The 21156-nt window shown below is 41.7% G+C and overlaps 1 protein-coding gene across 5 annotated transcripts; it reads left to right on the plus strand.

Annotated features, from left to right (window-relative positions):
- Positions 1-3817: 3817 nt before the first annotated feature.
- Positions 3818-19844, plus strand: FBXO30 (F-box protein 30). 5 transcript variants are annotated; one of them, XM_054280100.1, is made up of 4 exons: positions 3818-3980; positions 8468-8572; positions 15272-17369; positions 18209-19844. In XM_054280100.1, the coding sequence occupies exons 3-4, from the start codon at positions 15288-15290 to the stop codon at positions 18410-18412; spliced, it is 2286 nt and encodes a 761-aa protein (XP_054136075.1). In that variant the 5' UTR covers positions 3818-3980; positions 8468-8572; positions 15272-15287; the 3' UTR covers positions 18413-19844. The 5 variants fall into 5 exon arrangements, with proteins under 5 accessions (XP_054136075.1, XP_054136077.1, XP_054136073.1 ...); XM_054280098.1 differs by lacking the exon at positions 3818-3980 and adding an exon at positions 4777-5229 and having other exon boundaries at positions 7799-8572; XM_054280101.1 differs by lacking the exon at positions 3818-3980 and adding an exon at positions 4777-5229.
- Positions 19845-21156: the final 1312 nt, after the last annotated feature.

A 21156-nucleotide genomic window follows, 5' to 3' on the forward strand; every position in this document is an offset into this window, starting at 1 on the left:
TCTTCCCTCTTTCCACTACTCCAAATCAGGCACAGCTCCATCAGGTTACCTATGCCTATGCTGTACTCAGATAACTTTAGGAACAATTCAGTCCTAAAGTCCTGTCTAGCCTAGCTGTCATCCATAATGGAAGATGTAACTCCACATCATGGACAGTTTTCCCTTTAGACTGGAGTCTGATTCATCCTCTCATAGAGGATGGATCATACAGGATGAAGCCCCTGTGAACCCCCAGGAGAGACCCACATGGCTGAAAACAGCTCTTCCCCATGAAAGCAACCCCTGAGTTGAAGAGGCAATATCATATCCCAGAAAATGGTATCCTGTACATGTCTATGGCACTGGATCATTTTGAGTTCCTTTTGTTTAGAAGACCACCACTGTGATGCTTAGTATCACACTCTTCCTCCTGGGTCTACAATCAACCAAGGCAGTCCAATTTGGCAGGATTAAAATTTCATTGACTTTTTAGGTTGCGGAATCTCCTTCTCTGGAAATACTCAAAACCTGCTTGGAGGCAATCCAGGGTAACCTACTCTGTGTGAATCTCCTGTGGCAGGGGGCTGGACCAGATGGCCTCCAGAGGACCCTTCCAACCCCAAACATTCTGTGGTTATGAAGGTATTTATATCCCAGAACCTGAGCCAGGTTGAGGACCAAGAATTCCCACAAAACAACTGGAGCAACCACCCACTGCAGCTTTAATGGTTGTAACTAGGTAGGTGGGCAATTATGCTGACATTGGAACATCGGACCCCACAGGGCAGATCTTTCTACCAAAAAACCCTTCTTATGCTAAAGACAGAGCAGGATGAAACAACAGAAAATCCCTAAATTCATTAGCTTATCAGGCAGCTTCTTTTATAATCAATGTTCCAGATGTTTTAAAATATCAACTCAAAAAGCTTTAAAAAAGGTATTACTATGCTACTTCAAGTCTCTAGGCTGCTTAATAGCTTTTTTTTTTAAATGACAAAACACCTTGTTAAAGAGGAGAGGCTTTGCTTGAAAAGGTATAACCATAAAGGCATTAAAGTAAGTATCAGACCTTTTAATGGGCTTAGGTTGAAAATACAAGCTCAAGAGCGGCAAAAAACTTCTTTTGAGGTCTCTGTTGTTTGGAAACATCCTGCTGTCAAAGCTGTGCAGTGCAAATTGCATGTGTGGCTTTGTGGGCAGATCTCAGCTGTTTATTTTTACACACTGCTAAATATGAATGCTCGCGCATTAGTAAACCTACTTGCAAATGCATTTCGGAAACACTTGAAATTTGTTTTCCCACTCTGTGTCTCCATGTTGAAAGAATTTCCAGACATTAATACCCATCAGGGAAAAGCGACTGTGATAGTTCAAATTTGAAATTAGAAAGGGCTTAAATAATTCCCATTTTGTAGAAAGTGACAGCAAACAAACTGCACTGCCCACAACCTTAGTAATAAATGTGGTTTATTTCACATACAGCCACTCGCTTACAGGAGATTGATTGCACATCTCAGCAAGTGCCCTGGTATTTGATGCAGACTTTACTTCAGATGAAGGGAGAGACAGAAATCACAGTGCCTCAAGAATTTACACTTCACTGTCCTGTTGGCTCCAGTGACGGTGTCATGTACAGAACAATAGTGGACCAGACATGGATATTCATTTTCCATTTATGAGTAACCAGAATGAAGTTTCAGTCATTTTGGACTTAAGCCAGTAGAAAATAACCCCTCCAGTGGTTCACCCAGTGAATCCTCAAAGACCTCTGGTTTGTAGGTCAGTGGTACTAGCCAAACTGTATGATTAAAACTCACCTGTTTACCTTATAAAAGTAGTTCATGAGAATGATGATGACTGTCAGGTGGGGCACTACGGGCTATGGGACCATGAGCAAGCATATTCACCAAAGCATTAGAGAAGAAACAGGTTGTCCCCTGAATGACTGAACGAGGAGACAAGTCCCAGATGAAGCATGAGAAAGGAAGTCCAAGCCACAGAAATTCATTCTCCTCACTCAAAAGAAGCAATTAAAATAAAAAGCCCCTCTTCTGTCGTAGAAGCTCACTCCAGCACAGAGCCAGCTGGACACAAAAGCCCTGCCACAGCCTGTGTAATGAACACCTCAGCCAGGCAGCGAGCAAGCTCCACTGAGGTGAGAGTGAGCAGCTCAGTAACCTCACCTGTCCCACAGCAGGCATTGCCAGTGAGAGGCAGTTGGGAAACCAGTGACTGTCTGCATGGATTCTGCCCAGCAATTTACATAATTGTCTGATGAGCAGATGAAACGATTCTGCTTGGCTTCTCTGAGTCATGATGCCAATCCCTACCATCTTCCGGAGCTCACTTGGCTAGATTAATATATACAGATCCTATAATCAAACCTATGAGGGGAAAAAAAAGGGCCTGTCCTCAGGATCAAGGAAGATCAAGGCTGTCATATAAGGGTGGGGCAACCCTGAGAGTACTTATTATAGGAAGTGTTAGCAATGAGGCCTCAATATTAAGGTCATCTTACACTTTGTCTTACATAGCTAATGTGGAAATGATTTCTTATTGAAATGAGCCTTTCCGTCGGGCTCTCTAAGTAAGACACTGCTAAGATGATAAATGTCAATAGTCACATTTTTAAACAGTCAAATTTTGAATAGTCACATTTTTACTTACTCCCGACACGTGGGTTAGGTGCTGAGAGATTGAGAGGATCTATTTGGCCAGCTCTTCAACATGTATAACCTCTCTCCAACAAAAATCTACACAAATAGCATGGAAACAAGGTCTTCAAAAGCTGGGTGCAGACCAACAAGGCTTTCCTGGAAGTTATAGAAAAAATATTTTTCTTGTCCATTAACTAATCTCCTTGCTCTGTATCTTCTGCAGCCACACATATCTAGCTGTACATTTAATATTCTACCTCTGAAAAAAGGGTATGGTCCAAGTTAAACTGTTTTTTTTTTTTTCTCAGGACTCTTAAGACACACTGCAGCCCCTTAAAACACGGCATGCAGAAGAGGAGTAAGAACCCTCACAGGGGTAACACCCTGTATAATTCGTACCTAGCTACAGCCTCTTAAAGGACAGGCTTCCATAGGCCGAAGGGCAGCACCTGCCAAGGAAGGCTCAGTAATCAGCACCTGTGGGTGCACGGCCAAGTTTCTGGGAATAGAGATCTGGACCAGAAGTCTAACACACTCCAAGAAAGGCGTTAGAGAAGCATTGTCGGTAACACCGAAAGGCATACTGCAGTGCTGCTGATGGCTACCAGGAAAGTTTTTGTTGAGGTGACAGCTTTAGCACGGCCCAGTGGCGGCAGAGGCCCCGAAAAGGTGACTTTGGTTAACGGGATGGATTGTGGTGGTGGTGGATCTACGCTGGAACCAGGGCCGGTGATTTGGCCCCAGGAGAGCGGAGCGGCTGTCTGGACTCAAGGCAGCAGCCGTGCTCACCGTGCCCTCAGCCTGCGCCACCGCCAGCACAGGAGGGCTCGGGAGCGCTGCCGGGGCAGTGACCCCAGGGGCAGAGCAGGGGCTCCCGCCGGGCCGGACCGGACCCACCGCCCCGGAGCAGAGGCGCGCTCGGGGCCCCTCACACCGCTCACGGCCCCGCGGCCGCCTCCGCGCACGCGCGCGGGGGGAAGAGGGAAGAGCGCGCGGCATCCGGGCGCCCCGCCCCCTCGGCCGAGGGCGAACGGGGCTGCGCTGGCGCCCGCGCACTCCGGGCTTCGGCCCCGCCCCCCGGCGGCCCCGCCCCGCGCGCTCCCTGGCCCTGTCGCTGGCACGCGCGCGCGCGGCCGGCGGGGGCGCGGCCGGAGCGGGGCCGCGCCGGGAGCCCCGCTGGTGGCGAGGCCGGGCCGGGAGAGGCGGAGCGAAGCGAAGCGAGAAGAAGAGAAGAGAAGCGGACCGAGTGCGGCGGCGGCCGGAGCCCGGGGGGAAAGCGCGAGGCGCAACGCAGGCTCCCGCGCCTGCTCGCCTGCCTGCCTGCCTGCGGAGCGACGGGGACGGGTGAGCCGCCGCCGCTGCTGTCCGCGAGTGGCGGGGAGAGCCGGGCCCTGCGCCCGCCTGGGGCCGCGCCCGCTGCCCGGCAGCCGGGCGGTAAACAAATGGCGGCCCGGCGGGGGCCCGAGCGCCCGGGGGCGCCTCCCCGGCGCCAGCCCTGACAGGTCGCCGTTGGCAGAGGCCGCGAGGGGCTCCGTGTGCGGCTCCGCCGGCGTCGCCTCCTCCTCGCGCCCCCCTGCCCCGCGGGCCCGCAGCGCCGGCTGTGTGCCGGCCGGGCCGGGCCGGGTGCCGCCGCCGCCGGCCCCGCGGGTGGCGGCGGACTGAGCTGTGCCGCGGCCGCTCCCTCAGACCCCGCCGTGCTGCCAGCGCTCTCGGGGTGTCGCGATTGCACGTGGGAAGGGCGTAGGGCCGGGGTCTGCCTGGGGCTGTGAGACCGCTGTCGGAGAGTCGCCTTTCGGCGTGAAAGGAGGGAGAAGAGAGCAAATAGTCCAGAGGTATTGCTGAAATCCTTCCCTAATCCCCTGTGTGTGTGTTATTTCGAGTAGATGTGCTCAGACCGTGCAAGAGGTGGTGTTTTCTCTCTTCTCTCGGTCCCTTTTTTAATGGCAGTTTTTTGACGTGCGGTGGAGCCTTTGTTTCCCTCCTTGAAGAAGGTAACGAGGGCTGTGTGCTTGTACTCCTGTAACCCCGCGGGTCGGCCATCAGAAGCGTACAGGGAGATGACAGCGGCTTGTTGAACGGCTCGCGTCTTGGAACGGTTGTGTGGCCACACTTCCAAAAGTTCCAGCGTCGCTGTTGTTCGCAGCAGGTCTTCCAAATTCTTAAGGGAAATAACCCGTGGGCTGGAGAAGTGGCTTTCTTTTGTTCTTTAAAACTCTACTTGGATTTGGTTGAGGAGCTTTTCATAATCCTTGTTTCCCTTTCCCTGATTGTGTTGTTAATAATGCCAGAGAAGTGTTTGTTAACATACTAGTCCAAACCCAGTGCCCCTGAAGTAACAGCCTCGCCTTGCTTGTGCTGGCACTTAAGGCAAGATATCTCCTCTGCTTTCCCTAGAATTGGTGTGGATGGTTAAGTCCTTCACTTGGAAACCTGCTGCCTTCTGCTTCACCTTGGTGTGCTACACCTTCACTGGTGCTGTGGTTTGGGGGGTTCAGGTGCATGCAGCCGGTTTGAGGAGGATGTCAGTTATCTGTGGCCTTCTTCCCTGCTCCCTTCTCCCAGAAGTACAGAAAATATTAGAAGAACTTTGTTGGTAAGCAAATCGAGTACCTGGAATACTGAAAAATGAACTGGTAGTTTCGCTCTGTATGCATGTAAATATCTATGTGGACTTTCTCCATAGTGGTCAAGTTTCGTCAAGAGAAGAAATAGATTAGAGAAAGTGAATTGGGATTGTATTGCAAGCTGAGACTTTTTGTGGGATCTCTTCTCTCATTTGCTTCCAAAGTTGGAAGGTGTTGGAGAACAGGAGAATCCCAGCAGAATGGGCAAAAGCTATGCAAAACCAGTGTTTTTACTCTGCTGCCTAAATATTCTTTCTTTTTGCACTAAATTCTGTATTTACACAATTAACTTCTTAAATTCGGGTTATATTTCGCTTGCTTCCTACTTCAAAGTTAGAAGTCTGATGGGCAAAATAAGTGCTGTGTTTAACAAGCAATATCTGGTTGGAAAGCTTCTGGACAAGATTTCTGCTCCTTTTTGTACAGCCAGGTTTTTAGGTCGTGAGGAGTGTCTACAGCAGAGGATGTAGTCTACAACTTTGTGAAGAAGAAAGCATATGGTTATTAGTCTTCAAATGAATTCCTGTGGCTGCTGCAGGTTTCAGCTGTGTAAGAAACCCCTGGTTTGCCTTCAGTCCATTTGAACTAAAAGGAGCAAAATTTTCCTCATATCCATAGACCTATTTCTTTGCTGGGCTCTGTCTAAAAGGAGGCATATGCTGTTTGCCTCTGGCAATGAGATCCAGTGGAATAAAGATGGGAGTAGGGAATGATGTATAGTCATCATTGTACTGGTGACAATTTCCCTTCAGTTTCTGTATCTGCATAATGAGAATAATGTATCTATTGGTGAGATGGTTAGATTGTATAAGGGGTGGTAAGTATTCCTGAACAGACCACAAAGAAACAAATATTTGCATTATTGATGGTTACTGAGAAATCTGTGTAAGCTGTCCTAAGTGTCAGGGCACTCTCTAGTCTCAATATTGAATGAAGGAAAAAGACTGAAAAGTCTTGTAATATAAACTGCTCTGAAACAGGGCAAGATAGTTAAAATGGCAGGGGAGCTCTATATTCTGACTTACTTTGCAAGCTACTATTTTTTAAAGTTTCTGGTGCGACACTTGGTGTCTTACTATAATCTTTCAGTAATCTTTTAATGCTGTTTGAAGCTTCAGGAGCCTGCAAACCCCTGCAGTCAATGCAATATCTGGTTGAGTGGTTTGTGCTGTTTCTTACCAAATGTCCAGCATTGATCTGAGCTCTTAATGTGAGATCACAATGAAAATATGATAGGTCTAAACTTAAGACTTGAGAATGAGAGGCATGGTGAGGTGAGCTTCTGAGTGATATAGTTACAGCTGTTCATGTAAAACTTTAGGTAGTGGTTCAGGCTGAGTGTGATACCTGGTTCAGGCTTTGCTGCAGAGGTGCTGGAAGATGGGTGGTGTTTTGTTGAAGTTCAGTCTTTTATTTGTCTATTTAGAGACATCTCTAGGACAAACTGTAGTTTTCCAAAAGTCCTGTTTGACAGAGAAATTTGTTGATAGATTCATTGCAAATAGGGTCTTTATAGGAGTGTGCTTTATTGGCAAAGCTTTAATGCTCTTACAAAACCTTGTTTTGTCTGAGTCACTGTTGTCACCAGATAAGGAATGTGTTTGGATAGGATCGTTCAGCTGGAGTCCTTGGGCAAAAAGAAATAGCATCAAGCTTGTTGACATTTGGAAAAGGTGGTCTAAATGATATTAGAGATAACAAATTGATGAATAATCAGATGTCCTAAAACCCTGTACCAACTTGTGGTGAAGATGTTTATGTTTTCCAGTTCTTCATTCATGTTAGAAACATATTGAAAGAGCTGGTATGACATGCTGACTATGAGATATATTCCCAGCTTTCTGTGATCAGCTCTTTGAGATAGGTGAGGTTTGGTTTAGACAATGTTTTTATTTAGAACTATCTTTTTTTTTTTTTTTACTGTTTTATTGGTTTTAAAACCAAGCAGCTTGGAAGGGGGAAAAGCCTGACAGTTGCTGAAAAAAGTGTCTTTCATTTGATAAGAAATACCTGAAAATAGAATAAAGTTGGCAAAACTTTGTCTTATAATATTGAATATTTTTGTTTTACTTCAAATTTTTCAAAATATTTTGAGACAAACTCCCATCATATCTACTTCAGTGTCATCTGATAAGGTATCCTTGTGAGTATGTCTGTTAAATTTTTGTGTACTGTTTGTTTTGCTACATATTAGCCAGGCCGTTGTCTACTACCAAGGGTATCTTTTTAACAGAAAACATAATGTGGACAGAATACATGACATTGCACTTTAACGTAGGATGTTGGAGAAAACTTGCTTTCGTAGTCTATTAGAGTTGTTTTGTCATTTTGCTATGGGACCTGGTTAAACTTGTGTAGTAAGACCTGAAACAATATATTAATGAGATGTTTGGCCTGATTTCTCTAAGTATGCAGAGGTCAGGAATCCTTTGGCAGCAGCATGTATGAATTAAAATCTTACGTAAGAAGGATTTATTTTTGGTTTCTTTTGGATGGTTCAAACTACCTACTGTAATACAGAATGCATTATTTTTCCAGTAGTTCTGTTTCTGGTTACTGAGAAATGGCTTATTTTCTTTCCTGCTTTTCTGGAGGATTTGCAAGTTGGTATTGGGATAAGAATATCATTGTTCCTTTGGGCATATCCCCTCGGTTTCACCTCTCTCAAGTTTTAGTGGTAATCCTTGGGAATGAAGCAATGGAAGAAGCATCTTGTTATAGTAAAAAGCTTTTTAATAGTAAGCAACTTGCTCAATAAGTTCCCATGTATGAAGACTGAAGATGGACAAATTTTAACTAGACTAAAATGCAGTTTGTAAAAGAATCTAACTTTATGTATTTCTTTTAGTTCTCTAACTATTGCATTCTTTCATATGAATTTAGGGGTTTTTTTTCCTGAAATGGTCAGAGCAGTGAATTAAGTGCAGTAGCTCAGAATAATAACTTTTAATAATGTCTTACAGCCTTAAATATAATTAGGTTACCATCCAGTGTGACTAACAGCTAGCAATAAGCTAAAATGACAGAACTTAGGTTGTACTTGGGAAGTCCATTAAAAATTTGTTTATATTCCCATAAAATCTACAAAAAATTTCAGTGTTTGTAGCCCCAGACAGTGTAAGTGCGTACCTTTTCAGGGGATTGCACATACATAAAGTAATGTCTACACCTGAAATGAAACCTTACTTCTGATCTCATTTCTTGCAGAATCTGCAGCAATCGAGGAGTCACTCTGTGTTCAAGTTCAGAAGTGCTTTACACATGAAATCTACTGGCTCTGTAGCTGATTCTGCCCTGTCACCATCTCAACAGGTAGAGTGCTTTTGTGCCTGAGCCATGCAGCAAGTGTAGCTGTTCCTCTGTGCAGTTGTCCTGTGTCCATGTGTGCCCCAAGGCACATTGAGCTTTTTGGGTTTCTTCTCAGGGAAATCTGTCAGGGAAGCAAGAATGCATGGCAGATCTGTCACAAAAGTACTCTAAAGAAAAGCCTAGTAGTTTGGCTTTTGATTTTTAGCACTCTTTTAACTGAGTTTAACAATGATAGAAGAAAGTGTTCTGTGGTTTCATCAGAGATTCTGTTCTAAAATGTAACAAAGCCAGACAAGGAGGGCATCAGTGGAGAGTCCACTTCAGTCAAAACGTCTCTTTTCCCCTTGAATTTATTTTAGTTTTTTTTTTTGCTGCAACGGTTTGGGAGGAAATAATTGCACTGTATTCTCTGAATGGTAGGAAGATGGTTTGCCACTAGGAAGAAAGGATATTTGGGGCAGGGGCAGACAGGGAAAAGTCTTCTTTATAAGGTTGGCATAAAAAAGGTTGCAATTCCCTATAATTCTATAGTGCTCATTGTTTCTGCTGTAGTTACAGATTTCCCTTTTTTGGTCTGGTTTGTTTGTGAGGTGTATAGGTAACTTTGATTTATGCTTAAAAAAGCAGCTAGTGTATATATTCCTTCGATGTTAGACCACTGAGAGAACTAGAATCTTTCCAGAAGTATGTGTTCCCCCAAGGGTTTTTTTTTCTTGCAGTAAAAAGCCATGTTTTAGTGTAACCTTTTTCTATTTTAGTGTAACCTTTTTCTGTCTCTTTTGTGTAATACATAATAATAGCTGTAGACTGTGATGGTAATGGTTGAAGTAGCGTCCTGCTTACGTAGTAGTTTGGGCTTAGTAATAGGAGCTCTTTTCATGTTTTCAGTGATTAACAATAAATTAATGTAAACTTGTTCTAGTATGTTCAGTATGTGCAGTCACTACCAGCCAGGGAAGATGTTCTTGTCTTTGTTGTGGATGAATTTATGTTTGAGGATGCAATGAACACTCATCCATCCAACTGTTTTGAATATGGTTTTAGCTTCCCTGGTCTACCTTTTTGTAACAGAAATCAGGGTTGTCCTGATGAACTTCGGGGTAGGGTGTGGTAATTAGTATTGTGTAAGGTTGAGAATTTAAGTTTGGCATCTGAAAGAGAAGCTCCTAACAGAAACCTGGGAAAAAGATGGAAGATATACAGCTGTCTCTTCTGATGCCTTGGACCAGCTAGCTTGAACAGAGGCTAGACAGAGTTAGAGAATAAAGTGAGCATTTGTCAAAGGCTTTTAACAGATACACCTTGGGCAGTGCAGGAGCCTCACAGAGGCTATACCCAAGATGGATGATGGTCCTGAGTTTTTTGGGCAGATACAAGTGTAGTCTATTTCCATATCAGGGGTTAATTGTCCAATTGCAGCTTCAGGTAATGAAGTCCCACTCCCCTGGTTTGCTCCCCCAATTTAGTTTTGTTTATACTTTTCGGCCTGAGGCTGTGATGATCACCTTGGCTCTCAGGCCTGGAAGGATTGTTTTGTCAGGCCAAACTGTGATAAGGACTAACTAACACTCTGTGTGGAGTTCAGAGTTATACACTAATGCAGTACAGGATCTGAAAAATATAAAAGCTAAAACTTAAGGCATCACTTCTGCAGTGTCCAAAACAAAAGGGAATTTTTTAGTATGGTTTGCATGTATTTGCTTGTGGGTGGATTTGGATGCTCCTGGGAGTTTAAACCTGTAGTACAGCTTGTGTGTCTCTAGTCTTCTACTTCCTTGAAGCACTAATTTAAGAACCTGTTGGTCTATTCAGTTGAATCTGATAGAAGAGTCTTAAAGGTAGTTGAGCTTTATAGGTTTGATGAATAATAGGGGGCTGTGTAATGGAGGGCTCCAATAGCAGTAATGGTTGCTGTGATTTCCTGTCTTATTGGCCCCAAAGTATTCATATAGGAGTGAGTGAGCAAGCAGGCTTTGAGCTTGATACTGCTAAGTACAGTTTTTTTGTGGTACAGAAGAAAGTAAGAGCTCACACTTGCAGCTGAAGCATTGTGCGTGTCTGAAACCCTTATTATGCTATTTTAATGTTTGTGTTACAACAGCAACTGGAAATCACGTGGCTGTAGCAGCTGGAATTTTAATCCTTTTAATTATGACAGATTTTCAAAGCATGTTCTGGCTGATTTAGTCAGCTGACTGTATAGTATGTACAATAACATCAAGTGATGGCACAAATTCTGAGAGCAGTGGTCACCTCACTGGAACGGGATGTATTTTTAGGTTTCTCTGCTAGTAACAGTCAAGTGTATGTACTTCAGCACCCTGAACTGAAGGAACTGAAGCTGGTTGCTGACACTACACTATCAGAAAAGGACAGCTGTTCGTTCTTGCTGTAGTCATTGATCTGACACTGTCTTCTGACCATATTGTGACAAGGAACACAGTGGGATATAAACTCTGTCAATATTATTGGTGTTTTAACAAAAGGTATTTTTCTTTATGTCAGCAATGACATTCTTTGCTAGCCCTTTCAATTTGCTGTATTAGAGGAAATAAAAGGACTTGTTACCTCCAGCAAGAATTTTCTTTATCTCCCCTTTACCCAACAGATCTTTTCTTTTCAAAGCAGTATTTGGGAAGAGGGTGGTTCTTGTTCTCAGTGTAGTACTAATGATATATTGGTCCTGGTTCTTTAATAGGAAATTATTCATATGTGAATGCTCCTAATCTATGAATGAAAGAGGTGCTAAGTTCTGCGATTTACAAAGTTAGCTTACAAAATAGAGTGAGTCATGGCCATTTGCTGATTAATCAGTGTGCTAATTCTTGAGGTCTTATCTATTTATTTTACCAGTTTGATAGGGTCATTTGTTTTTTTTCCCTTGGACCTAATTTGCAGTTTAAGAATTGAATTATATCAGAAGCCTAAAGTAGTTCAAGCAGTCCAGGAACTCATGACTGCCCAAAACAGCTGTTGAGTTTGAAGCTCAAGTATTACAATTAAAAATGCATAAAAGGACATCTAATATATTTAAAGAGACTTTGTAGTAACTTACAAATAAAATGCAGCATTCTGACTAAATTGAAGTTTTGCAGGAGGTACTGAGGAGTTAAGGCTTGTAAGCAGAACACAGAATTTTAGCGAATGTTCTGATGGTTTACTGATGTCTGAAGATATTTTAAATTATATGTTTAGAAAATGAGCCAAAGGATTTGAATTTTAAGATAAATGATAATTAATATCAAGTTTCTTGGTGACCAGTAAAATTCTGATTTATAGAAACTGAGAGAATAAGTTACTTCAGCTATTTAATCGATTTTGTGCATAACTGTTTCTTGATAAAACCAATCTGAAGCATCTGTAATAGAACAAATTAGCATCTACCTATTGATAAGACTTGGGATTTTAGTGTCGGCTTTGGCTTTCACACGCTGTCTGTTAGTGATATTTGATGTTTTCACCAGATTTTGTTTCCTTCTTCCTTTGAAAGGTCATTTGCTTATATGAAATAATTAAGTTTTGATGAATATTAGCTTATGAGTGAAAGGAGTTCAGGAGCCTGAGAAAAGCCAGTATCATTGTGCAACTCAAGTTTCACAATCCGACTTGTAAAGACCAAGATAGTGTGCTGGGGAGGAGGATGTTTTACTGTCTTAATAGAATGTTCTGTGTAAGCTCAGGCTATTTAAAGATACTATTTAATGATGGTTGACTAATTTAGGGTATGTCTCCAGAAACAGTGCAGGCAAACATGAGCTCAGTTTGACTGTTCTGAGCTGCTGCATGTGGGCCAGCTTTGGCCTAGAAGCTGTAGAATAGTGCTGACTTTGCAGTGTATGCTGTTTTTCCAACATAATTCATGTATGTCCCCTTTCTGGGCTGAGTGGAGGTGGCTCATCTGCCTTGCCCAAAATCCGTAACATTTTGGCCCAAATTGCTGTCATGCAACACATCCTGACATGATCTGATGGTGCTGATGTGAAATTCCCACTGAAGTGTCACAGTCAGTATGGAATGGGCTACAGGCAGCCCTGAGGCTCTGGAAAGGACGTGTGTCCTCCCCTGCTCCACACGCCAGGGTGTGCCCAGCATGGAGCCATGCGGCAGCAGCACCCAGGGCAGCCCCTCGCTGCTGTGGGGGAACATCCCTGCTCCTGTGGGTGTCCTGTGAGTCTTGACAGCACTGCCCCTGGGCTGCTGTCACACTGTACCCAGCTTTTCCACCCTGTGGGAAAGGGCATTGGCAGCTCATGACATGAGTGCCCTCTTTTCGCCTGGGGCGCTGTCAAGTGGATGGTGAAGCTGAGAGCATCCATAGCCCCCATAGTGAGGCAGGGGTCATCTCGGGTGCCCTCATGGGCAGGTGAGACCTGTGCAGCTGAGCCCAGTTAGCAATACACTGTCCCATCCTAAGAGTCATTGGTACTCCTGCCCTGAGCACACCCACGTGCTGCTCTCCCAGGGGCTCACTTCTGGCCAGCTTGAAGTGAGCAGGCTGTTGCTTTGTGGGAGCAGGACCCTGTTTAGAATAGAGGAAGTAGGGGATGGGCTCTCTAAAGGCCCTGGCATTATAAACTAGGATTGTCTTTTTCAGTGCTATTTCCATTTTGTCTTACTTTAAAATACACATATAACCTGAGTGCTTCCTTTTGATCTCTGTTCACCTGTTGACTTGAGGAGAAGTTGTTTGGTTTCAGTATTGACGGAAATTTCTGAGATTTTCTTGGGTCTAGCAACAGGCCACGGTATTTGGCAAGAATTACTCAGAGAGGGCTTTGCTGGAAGAACTAAAGTTGTCTTCGGAGAAGTCAAATAATTTTTTCATTCTTTACTGAGCATGTTTTTAATCTCTTTGTAGTAGGTGCTATCTGATTTAATTTGCAAGTCAAAAGCAGGTTGTGTGCAGGAGATGTTTGCAAAAATGTTGAACAAGTCAGTCACTGAGTCCAGTGACTGATACGCATGACAATTTATTTGAAACTTAGTGTTACTAAGTATATAAATGCTAAGGTATGGTGGGGGAAATTCAGCTGTGTTTTGCCTGCTAAGTGTAGTACATATGCCTTTTTGTTGAAAGTGCTGAGGAGAGTGGGTGGCTAAAATATTTAAGTTATCCAAATTACGAAGCATGGGGGGTTGAGGACTGATTGCTACTTAAAGTTGGCATGAATTTCAAAGCATTATAAAAGAATACAAGTGAGTGAGGTGTCACATATATTTCTGTTTAAATGCTTTAAATTATTTAAGGTGGAGTGTCTAAAAGGCACTTTGGTTTCCTTTTGACTTCAGTTTCCATGGAAGCAGTTTTCCTTTTATAGTTTAGAGTAATTGTAATTTAGGAAGGTTTAATGCATTAAACCTGAAGTGTTTAGTCTAAAGACAGTGCATGAGAGCACTTGTTAGCAGAATAAGGAACCATTTTTATTAATCTTAAGTTCTTTGAGCATTTTATTTCTCAAGAAAATTGCTAGAGGGAGAGGAGTAAGGAAAAGATGGAATGAACAATGTATCTTTGAGATTTGGCTATGTACAAATCATTCACTGATACCTCTGAACTTTAATCCCTACTGATACCACTTCTGAGAGGGAGTTTGTAAGAGCATAGGGAAGAGCTTGGTAACTTGTGTGGGCCTGCACTCCAGTGGGAGAGCAGTTCCAGACTTTCTCAAAGTATGAAACAAAGACACAAAGTTTACTCTTCTTTTTTTTTTCTTTGTTTTTTGTTTATTTTTCTACAACAAAGAATTGAATTTTTTGTTGGTGTCAGTGTGTTGTTGTAGATTGCACCATGGATGTATATGTATTTTGGTTTTTATTGCTGTTTGGCCTTGTTATGCAGAGTTGTTGATATCCTGACACTTTGAATTGCTGGTATTATAATCAGGGTGGCCATGGGATGCATTAAAAATTACCTTTTGTGGGTTGAAGTGGACATATAGATAGGACCATGTAGGCAACTAAAATTTTATGTAAATGTTTGCAGTGAAATAAAAGGACTTATTTAATGTGTAGTGTAATTATGTAGTATTATTTGCTACCCTTGTACAACAACTAGTGTAGAAAATAAAGGGAGGGGCTATAGGCTTTAGATGAAGAAAAAGAGTGAAGAGCTGTTGTAAAGGACTGCAGTCTGTCAGAAGCAGGGAGTGGGGAGAGAATGCGACATGGCATGGAATTGAGATGCTTACTGAAGGCTGCAGATTGCCTTAAACAGAACTGCAAGAAGAGAGTGTCAGCGACTTAGGTGGTAGCAGGCAGCCTGGGGAACAGGTTGCCTCAGTTTAATTTAGAGAATTGGACATGAGGATGAATCTGATTTCCTTTATTTTGTCTCTGTACTCTGTGCAATTGTATAATTTATAATTGTTGTTGGCTATATAGTCAAAGGTCATGCTTTGTTTCTCATGGAATGATCTTTTTGCAATGAGTGGGGAAAAGGGGCTGCTCCACAGTGAAGGATTACACAACATCTTTACTGAAGTTGCATATATTAGACCTGGTAAATAAATGCGTAGACTATGTTCTGGGCTCTGATACAAACGTCTATTTTTAATTTTCAGTTTAACTTTTAAGCACCAGTTCTTTGAAATAAGGTGTTAAAATGTCTACTGATCAAGCATGCAAAACTGCAAATAGCAGCTTGTAAATATTAACAATATTGAGTTAACATTCTGTGCTGTTGTCTCCTTTCTCTTTCCTCAGAATTGGATTTACAGTCATGGAGGAACATCAGCAGCACTTACACTGTGTGAACTGCGTCAGCCGTCGTTGTATGACCAGACCAGAGCCCGGCATTTCCTGTGATCTCATTGGCTGCCCCTTGGTTTGTGGGGCAGTTTTTCACTCGTGCAAAGCTGAGGAACATCGCATGCTATGTCCACTTGAAAGAGTGCCTTGTTTGAATAGTGGCTTTGGATGTCCATTCATAGTAGCCCGAAACAAAATTGCTGATCATCTAGAAGTTTGTCCTGCAAGCGTGGTGTGTTGTACCATGGAGTGGAATAGATGGCCAGTCAGTTACGCTGACCGAAAATCTTACGAAAACCTGAGTAAAGATGTCGATGAAGTGGAGCAGCTAGATATGGCTTTAGCTCTTCAAGACCAGCGCATGTTATTAGAATCACTTAAAGTAGCAACTATGATGTCAAAAGCAGGTGATCAAATAGCAGAATCCAGAGAGCAAACCTCTGTCAAATCAAGTGCCCCCGATACAGTGCATACCAACGGTTTGATGCCTGTAGATGAAGAGTCCTATGGTGCACTTTATCAAGCTACTGTAGAAACAACGAGAAGTTTAGCTGCTGCTCTGGATATCCTGAACACTGCTACAAGGGACATTGGCATGTTAAGTTCAAACCTCTGCATTTCACCACATGAAATGAAAGAAGATCCCAAGATTAAAGAACAAGCTTCTAGTGGCATTATTCAGGATAAAAAGTCTGACTCTGAAAATCCAGATGAAGATAATGTAGGAGCAGTTGGGGGAATTAACTTTGATAGCCTGAGTCAAAATTCACAAATGGAGCAAAATGGTTCTTGTGATATTTGTTATGATGTAGTGCAAAACCATGATTTAAATCTAAACCTCAGTAACTCCTCACTTTTGTGTAATGGTTTTCATGTAGAAAATGTAGAAAATGAATGTTCAAAGGTGTTGGACCACAGTGAAGATCTTGGTGTATCTAACTCAAAACCGTCCAGTGTAGCAAATGGTGAATGTACTGCATCTCATGATGACGAAGCATTAGAGTCTTGCAGCTCCTGCCCTGTAACCGCACAAGTTGAAGTAATACCAGCTGATCATTTAGTTAATGGCAATGCTAATCATGTGCTACTTCCCCATAATGCTAATGAAGAAGAAATATTAGAGAGACAAGTGGAGCAAGAAAGATTGAGAAACATAGATGCGTTTTCACTTTTACGGCATCGATCGTACAGATTCCTTGTTAACCATTATTGGTCAACACCAAAAGAAGACAAAGCTGTTGATACATCAGATTTGGAGATAACAGAAGATCCTATGGGTCTTCAGGGAATTGATCTAATCACTGCAGCTCTGTTGTTTTGCCTAGGAGATTCTCCCGGAGGTAGGGGGATATCGGAAAGTCGCGCTGTCGATGTATATCACGTTGACTTTGGGACCCAGACGTTTTCTCTCCCATCTGCTATATTGGCCACAAATACAATGGTGGGGGAAATAGCTTCAGCTTCTGCATGTGATCATGCCAACCCACAGCTCTCAAATCCAAGTCCATTCCAGACCCTTGGATTGGATTTGGTATTGGAATATGTGGCTAGATACCAAACAAAACAGCGTTCAATGTTTACATTTGTTTGTGGACAGTTGTTTAGAAGGAATGAATTTTCGTCGCATTTTAAGAATGTGCATGGAGACATTCATGCTGGCCTTAATGGCTGGATGGAGCAGAGGTGCCCTTTGGCATATTATGGGTGCACGTATTCTCAACGAAGGTTTTGCCCTTCAACGCAAGGGGCAAAAATTATTCATGACCGCCACTTACGGTCATTTGGAGTTCAGCCTTGCATATCCACAGTATTAGTAGAACCAGCAAAAAGCTGCTTAATTGGACTACACAATGACCATCTGAGTAGTCTACCTTTTGAGGTGCTGCAGCACATTGCTAGTTTTCTAGATGGCTTTAGTTTATGTCAGCTCTCAAGAGTGTCACGTTTAATGAGAGATGTGTGTGGGAGCTTGCTTCAAGCACGTGGAATGGTGATACTGCTTTGGGAGAAGAGAAAGTGCCCAGAAGGAAGTTCTTGGCAGGTAAAAGAAAAGGTAAGTTACTATTTTTTTTATTTTGAAGGTGAAAGGGAAAGTATTATATTGGTTCTGTTTCTGTTTTTTTCTTAATATTATGTCTGTTACTACTGGATTTTGGTATAATAACCTTTCAAGAAAGAGATCTTTGTATAGAAAAAGTGAAAATTGCTGTGGGTTGTCTCAGTCTTCTCCACACTTGGAGAAACAGAAGTAGAGTCTGTATAGTTTTTGCTGGATGTAAGTAAATTAGCTTCTGTGTTTTCCAATATTTTAAAATGTTAAAAGATTACTTCATTATTTGCTTTAAGATCAGTATTTCATAGAAGGGGGAAAGCTGCCTACAAAAGTTTGCTTTCCTTGCCTGTGTAGTGTTTACAGCAATTTTTATTTTCAAGCCTGTTGAGATCATATCTATTGCCTTGGTACTGAATGCCTTAAATATTGAAATAATTTAAAACCTTTGGATGACCTTTGTGTAATGCAGTTTTTACAGTTCTCCCCACTCCAAACTACAAAGTATTTGCAGCACTCGTTTGGAATTGCACAAGTTGATAAGAAACAAACTATTGTGGTTGGTCTTAAAATACCTTGTAATTTAACTTCCGATTGTATCTATTTTATGGACACAAAAAATAGTGCATTTGTTTCTTCCCAGTGTTCAGAGTTGTCTTGGAGTCTCAATCAGCTTGGGACAAACAGTACTAAGTTCTGTATAGTGTATTTTTGTCATGTTGATTTTTAGTATGAGTTATTGGCAACATTACGTGAAAGTTCTATAGCACAAGCATGTGATTTGCTGCTCTGAGTTCAGGTATCTTGAAACGCTGTGAGCCTAAGTGCAGTTTATTTCCTAGGTCTGGCGCTTCAGTACAGCCTTTTGTACTGTGAATGAGTGGAAGTTTGCTGACATTGTGAGCATGGCTGACCACTTGAAGAAGTGTAGCTACAACGCCGTGGAGAGGAGAGAGGAGGCCGTGCCGCTGCCATGCATGTGTGTGACGCGAGAGCTCACCAAGGAGGGACGCTCGCTGCGCTCTGTTTTGAAGCCAGTACTTTAAGCACTGCAGCCACTCCAATTGCACATACACTCAAGCACCTGATATAACCTCGGTAATATTACGAGACACTTTATTAATGTACTAAAGATACTTTCTAGCTAAATCTACTCTGTCACTGTGTATATAAGGTTTGAAGTGACATTTATTTTTTATAACACTGTTTAGCTGGAAAGTAATGAAAGTTGCCTTAACGTTTGAAAAATTCGGAACTTGCTGGACAGGGTAGTTTTATCTAACTTATGTAATTTAAGAACAAAATCCTAAGGTGTGTTTTCTGATTCACTGGTGCCCATGTAGCTGTTGACTGAATACATTTCAAAAATGGCCTCTAAATGGTATCCACATTTGGATAGGAAACACTGAATTGTAGTGAGAGAAAAGTCCTCTCCAAATCCTGTACCTTCTGTGTCTGGTCTTTTTTTTTTTTTTAACAAATTATGATCCAAATATATGAAAGATAAGGAAGAATTCAAAACTTTATAATAGATGTCTCAAACACAGCTTTTAAGCACATTTTTTCTCATTAAATTGGTGTTCTAATGCTCTTCCTAGTTAACAGGTGATCTAGGATCAGCTTTTTTTTTAAAGAAAGGTTTTAAAGGTTTTTTAGGAATGATGTAAGTGAACTCAGATTTACAGCAGCTTAATTATTAGTACAACTTGGTTTTGACATGTCAACAATTGCTATTTCTTCTTCTGAACTCTTAACAAGTTGTTTTACTTCTGGGAGCAAAACTTTTAGAGCTAAAACCATGGAATACTAGTTTTTACTCTCACACCTACAATGATATCAATGTCAAATGTTCAGAAAATTTTTCCTTGTCCTGCAGTTGGCTGAGGGTTAAATTGCTTGAGCTGTCAGAAATTCAAAGTATGTGATGAACAGTTATGAATTTATAGTGCAGCTAATGAAAGGGCTTTACTTGTTCTGTGGTATTGTGACATGTATTGTCTCCTTTTCTGTTAATTTGTCTATAAAAATGCTGCTTTTATAAGGAGCATTTTAAATTACTGGTATGTATAGCAAATGTATCATCTTCATAAGATGAGACATGATTTGTTAATTGTGTAAGGCATATCAGAAATGTTATGTTAATCCACATTTGTTAAACCAATAAGTCAAATTTGCTTCCCGTCTTCCATAAGAAAAGATCTTACAAAGTGTTTGTGAACAGAGAGTACACGCTATGAAAAATGGCCTGGTATATCAAAACTTTAATAACTTGAACTGACTTTCCAACTTGTTTGTATTACTGTCGGTGTCTCTAGCCTGTTGCACTTAGCAACTGTGCCACAAAACTAAAACAGAAACAGACCAGAGCTCGGAACAATGAAATACAGTGTGTATTTCCATTATAGGAGAAAAAAAAAAAAAAAAGAGATTAGTAAGGAGAAGATGTTTACAAAAATGGCTAAATTTATTACTTGCAATTTCTGTTTATGGCTAATCTGGCTGCAGTTCACAGCTTTGGGATCTCTGCATTTCCCATTCTGGATTCAGTCCAGCTAAACATTCACTGCCTTTTTTTTCTATTCAGAGTGCTACAGGTGCTCAGAAAAAAACCCCAAAAAAACAGTGCCATGAGTTGAAAATATAAGAACTCAAATAGAAGCTTTGCCTGGATCTTCAAACTGCATGTTCTCATTCCACAACTTCTCCTCTTTGTTGTGTAAAGAGAAGAAAGGAGTAAACCCTCTACAGAAGTTAGCAACGTTTGCAGTAATTCTTAGCTGTTACCACAGTTATCTGGAAAGGAGGATCTAGATTCAAGTAGAGATCTGACTATACCAACTGGGTTTTAGGTAGGAATCTTACATCCCCAGCCTGGTTCCTTGAATACATTGAAATGCTCATTACCCACAAATTCTTCAGTAGAAGGCAGGAGATGCCTTTCATCAGTTCTTGTCTTTCGGCTCTAATGGCTCCTTGCTGCTGCTCTGCAGTGTTTAAAAGTAGTTGTGTGACTGGAAGGATCGTGAAAGTTGAGGAGATAATGCTCGCATTTATGGCTAAATCTACTTCAAAACATCTGTCTTGGGTTACTGGTATTTTTTAGTGAGCAATGTGGTGGTCTTGGTACTGTGCATTCTTTGTAACTCCCCAGAACCCTGATAAGTACAGTAGGCAGGCACGTGTCTTGGTGCTTATGGAAAGGAGTTAAAGGAACTGGTGTTAGAACCTCGCTTGTAGCACAGTGCAGAACTGCATTTAAAGTCTCATCAGTTGTTGATCTATTAAAATGAACTTTTAAAGTACTCTTTTTAAGAAATAACACTATTTCTCAATACATGCACTTTTATTTTCAAATGTAGATACAGGCTTTTTTGTTAAATTAGTTTATTTTTTATGAGAATCCAGAGCTATTAAAATATCAATGTTGTAAACAACATATCTGCCTTGTAAACTGCTCCAAATGCAGAAATACAGTATACTTAGGATAAAACTTTTTTTTTTACACTGCTATGCAGTTTGTAAAACATCTATGGTGTATAGTCAGTCTATCAAAATGTGACCTGTTCACATTTGCCCTTGAATTTTAAAAATGTCATATCCCTTTCCTGGTACATGTTCCGTACAACATATATAGACAGCTGTTCCAGTCTTTCTTTTACTTGATACCACATTGCTACTTTGTTTAAGATGTTATGTTTTCAATCATTATGCAATATTTTTTTCAATGTCTGTTGAAATCTTAATAAAACTTTTGGAGTTTCTCTTTTAGTATGAGTGTATTTTCTTTAAA

This window comes from Melozone crissalis, unplaced genomic scaffold (assembly GCF_028551555.1).
Source record: "Melozone crissalis strain CALT ecotype California unplaced genomic scaffold, PUWL_Pcris_2 ptg000027l_1, whole genome shotgun sequence".
Taxonomy (NCBI): domain Eukaryota; kingdom Metazoa; phylum Chordata; class Aves; order Passeriformes; family Passerellidae; genus Melozone; species Melozone crissalis.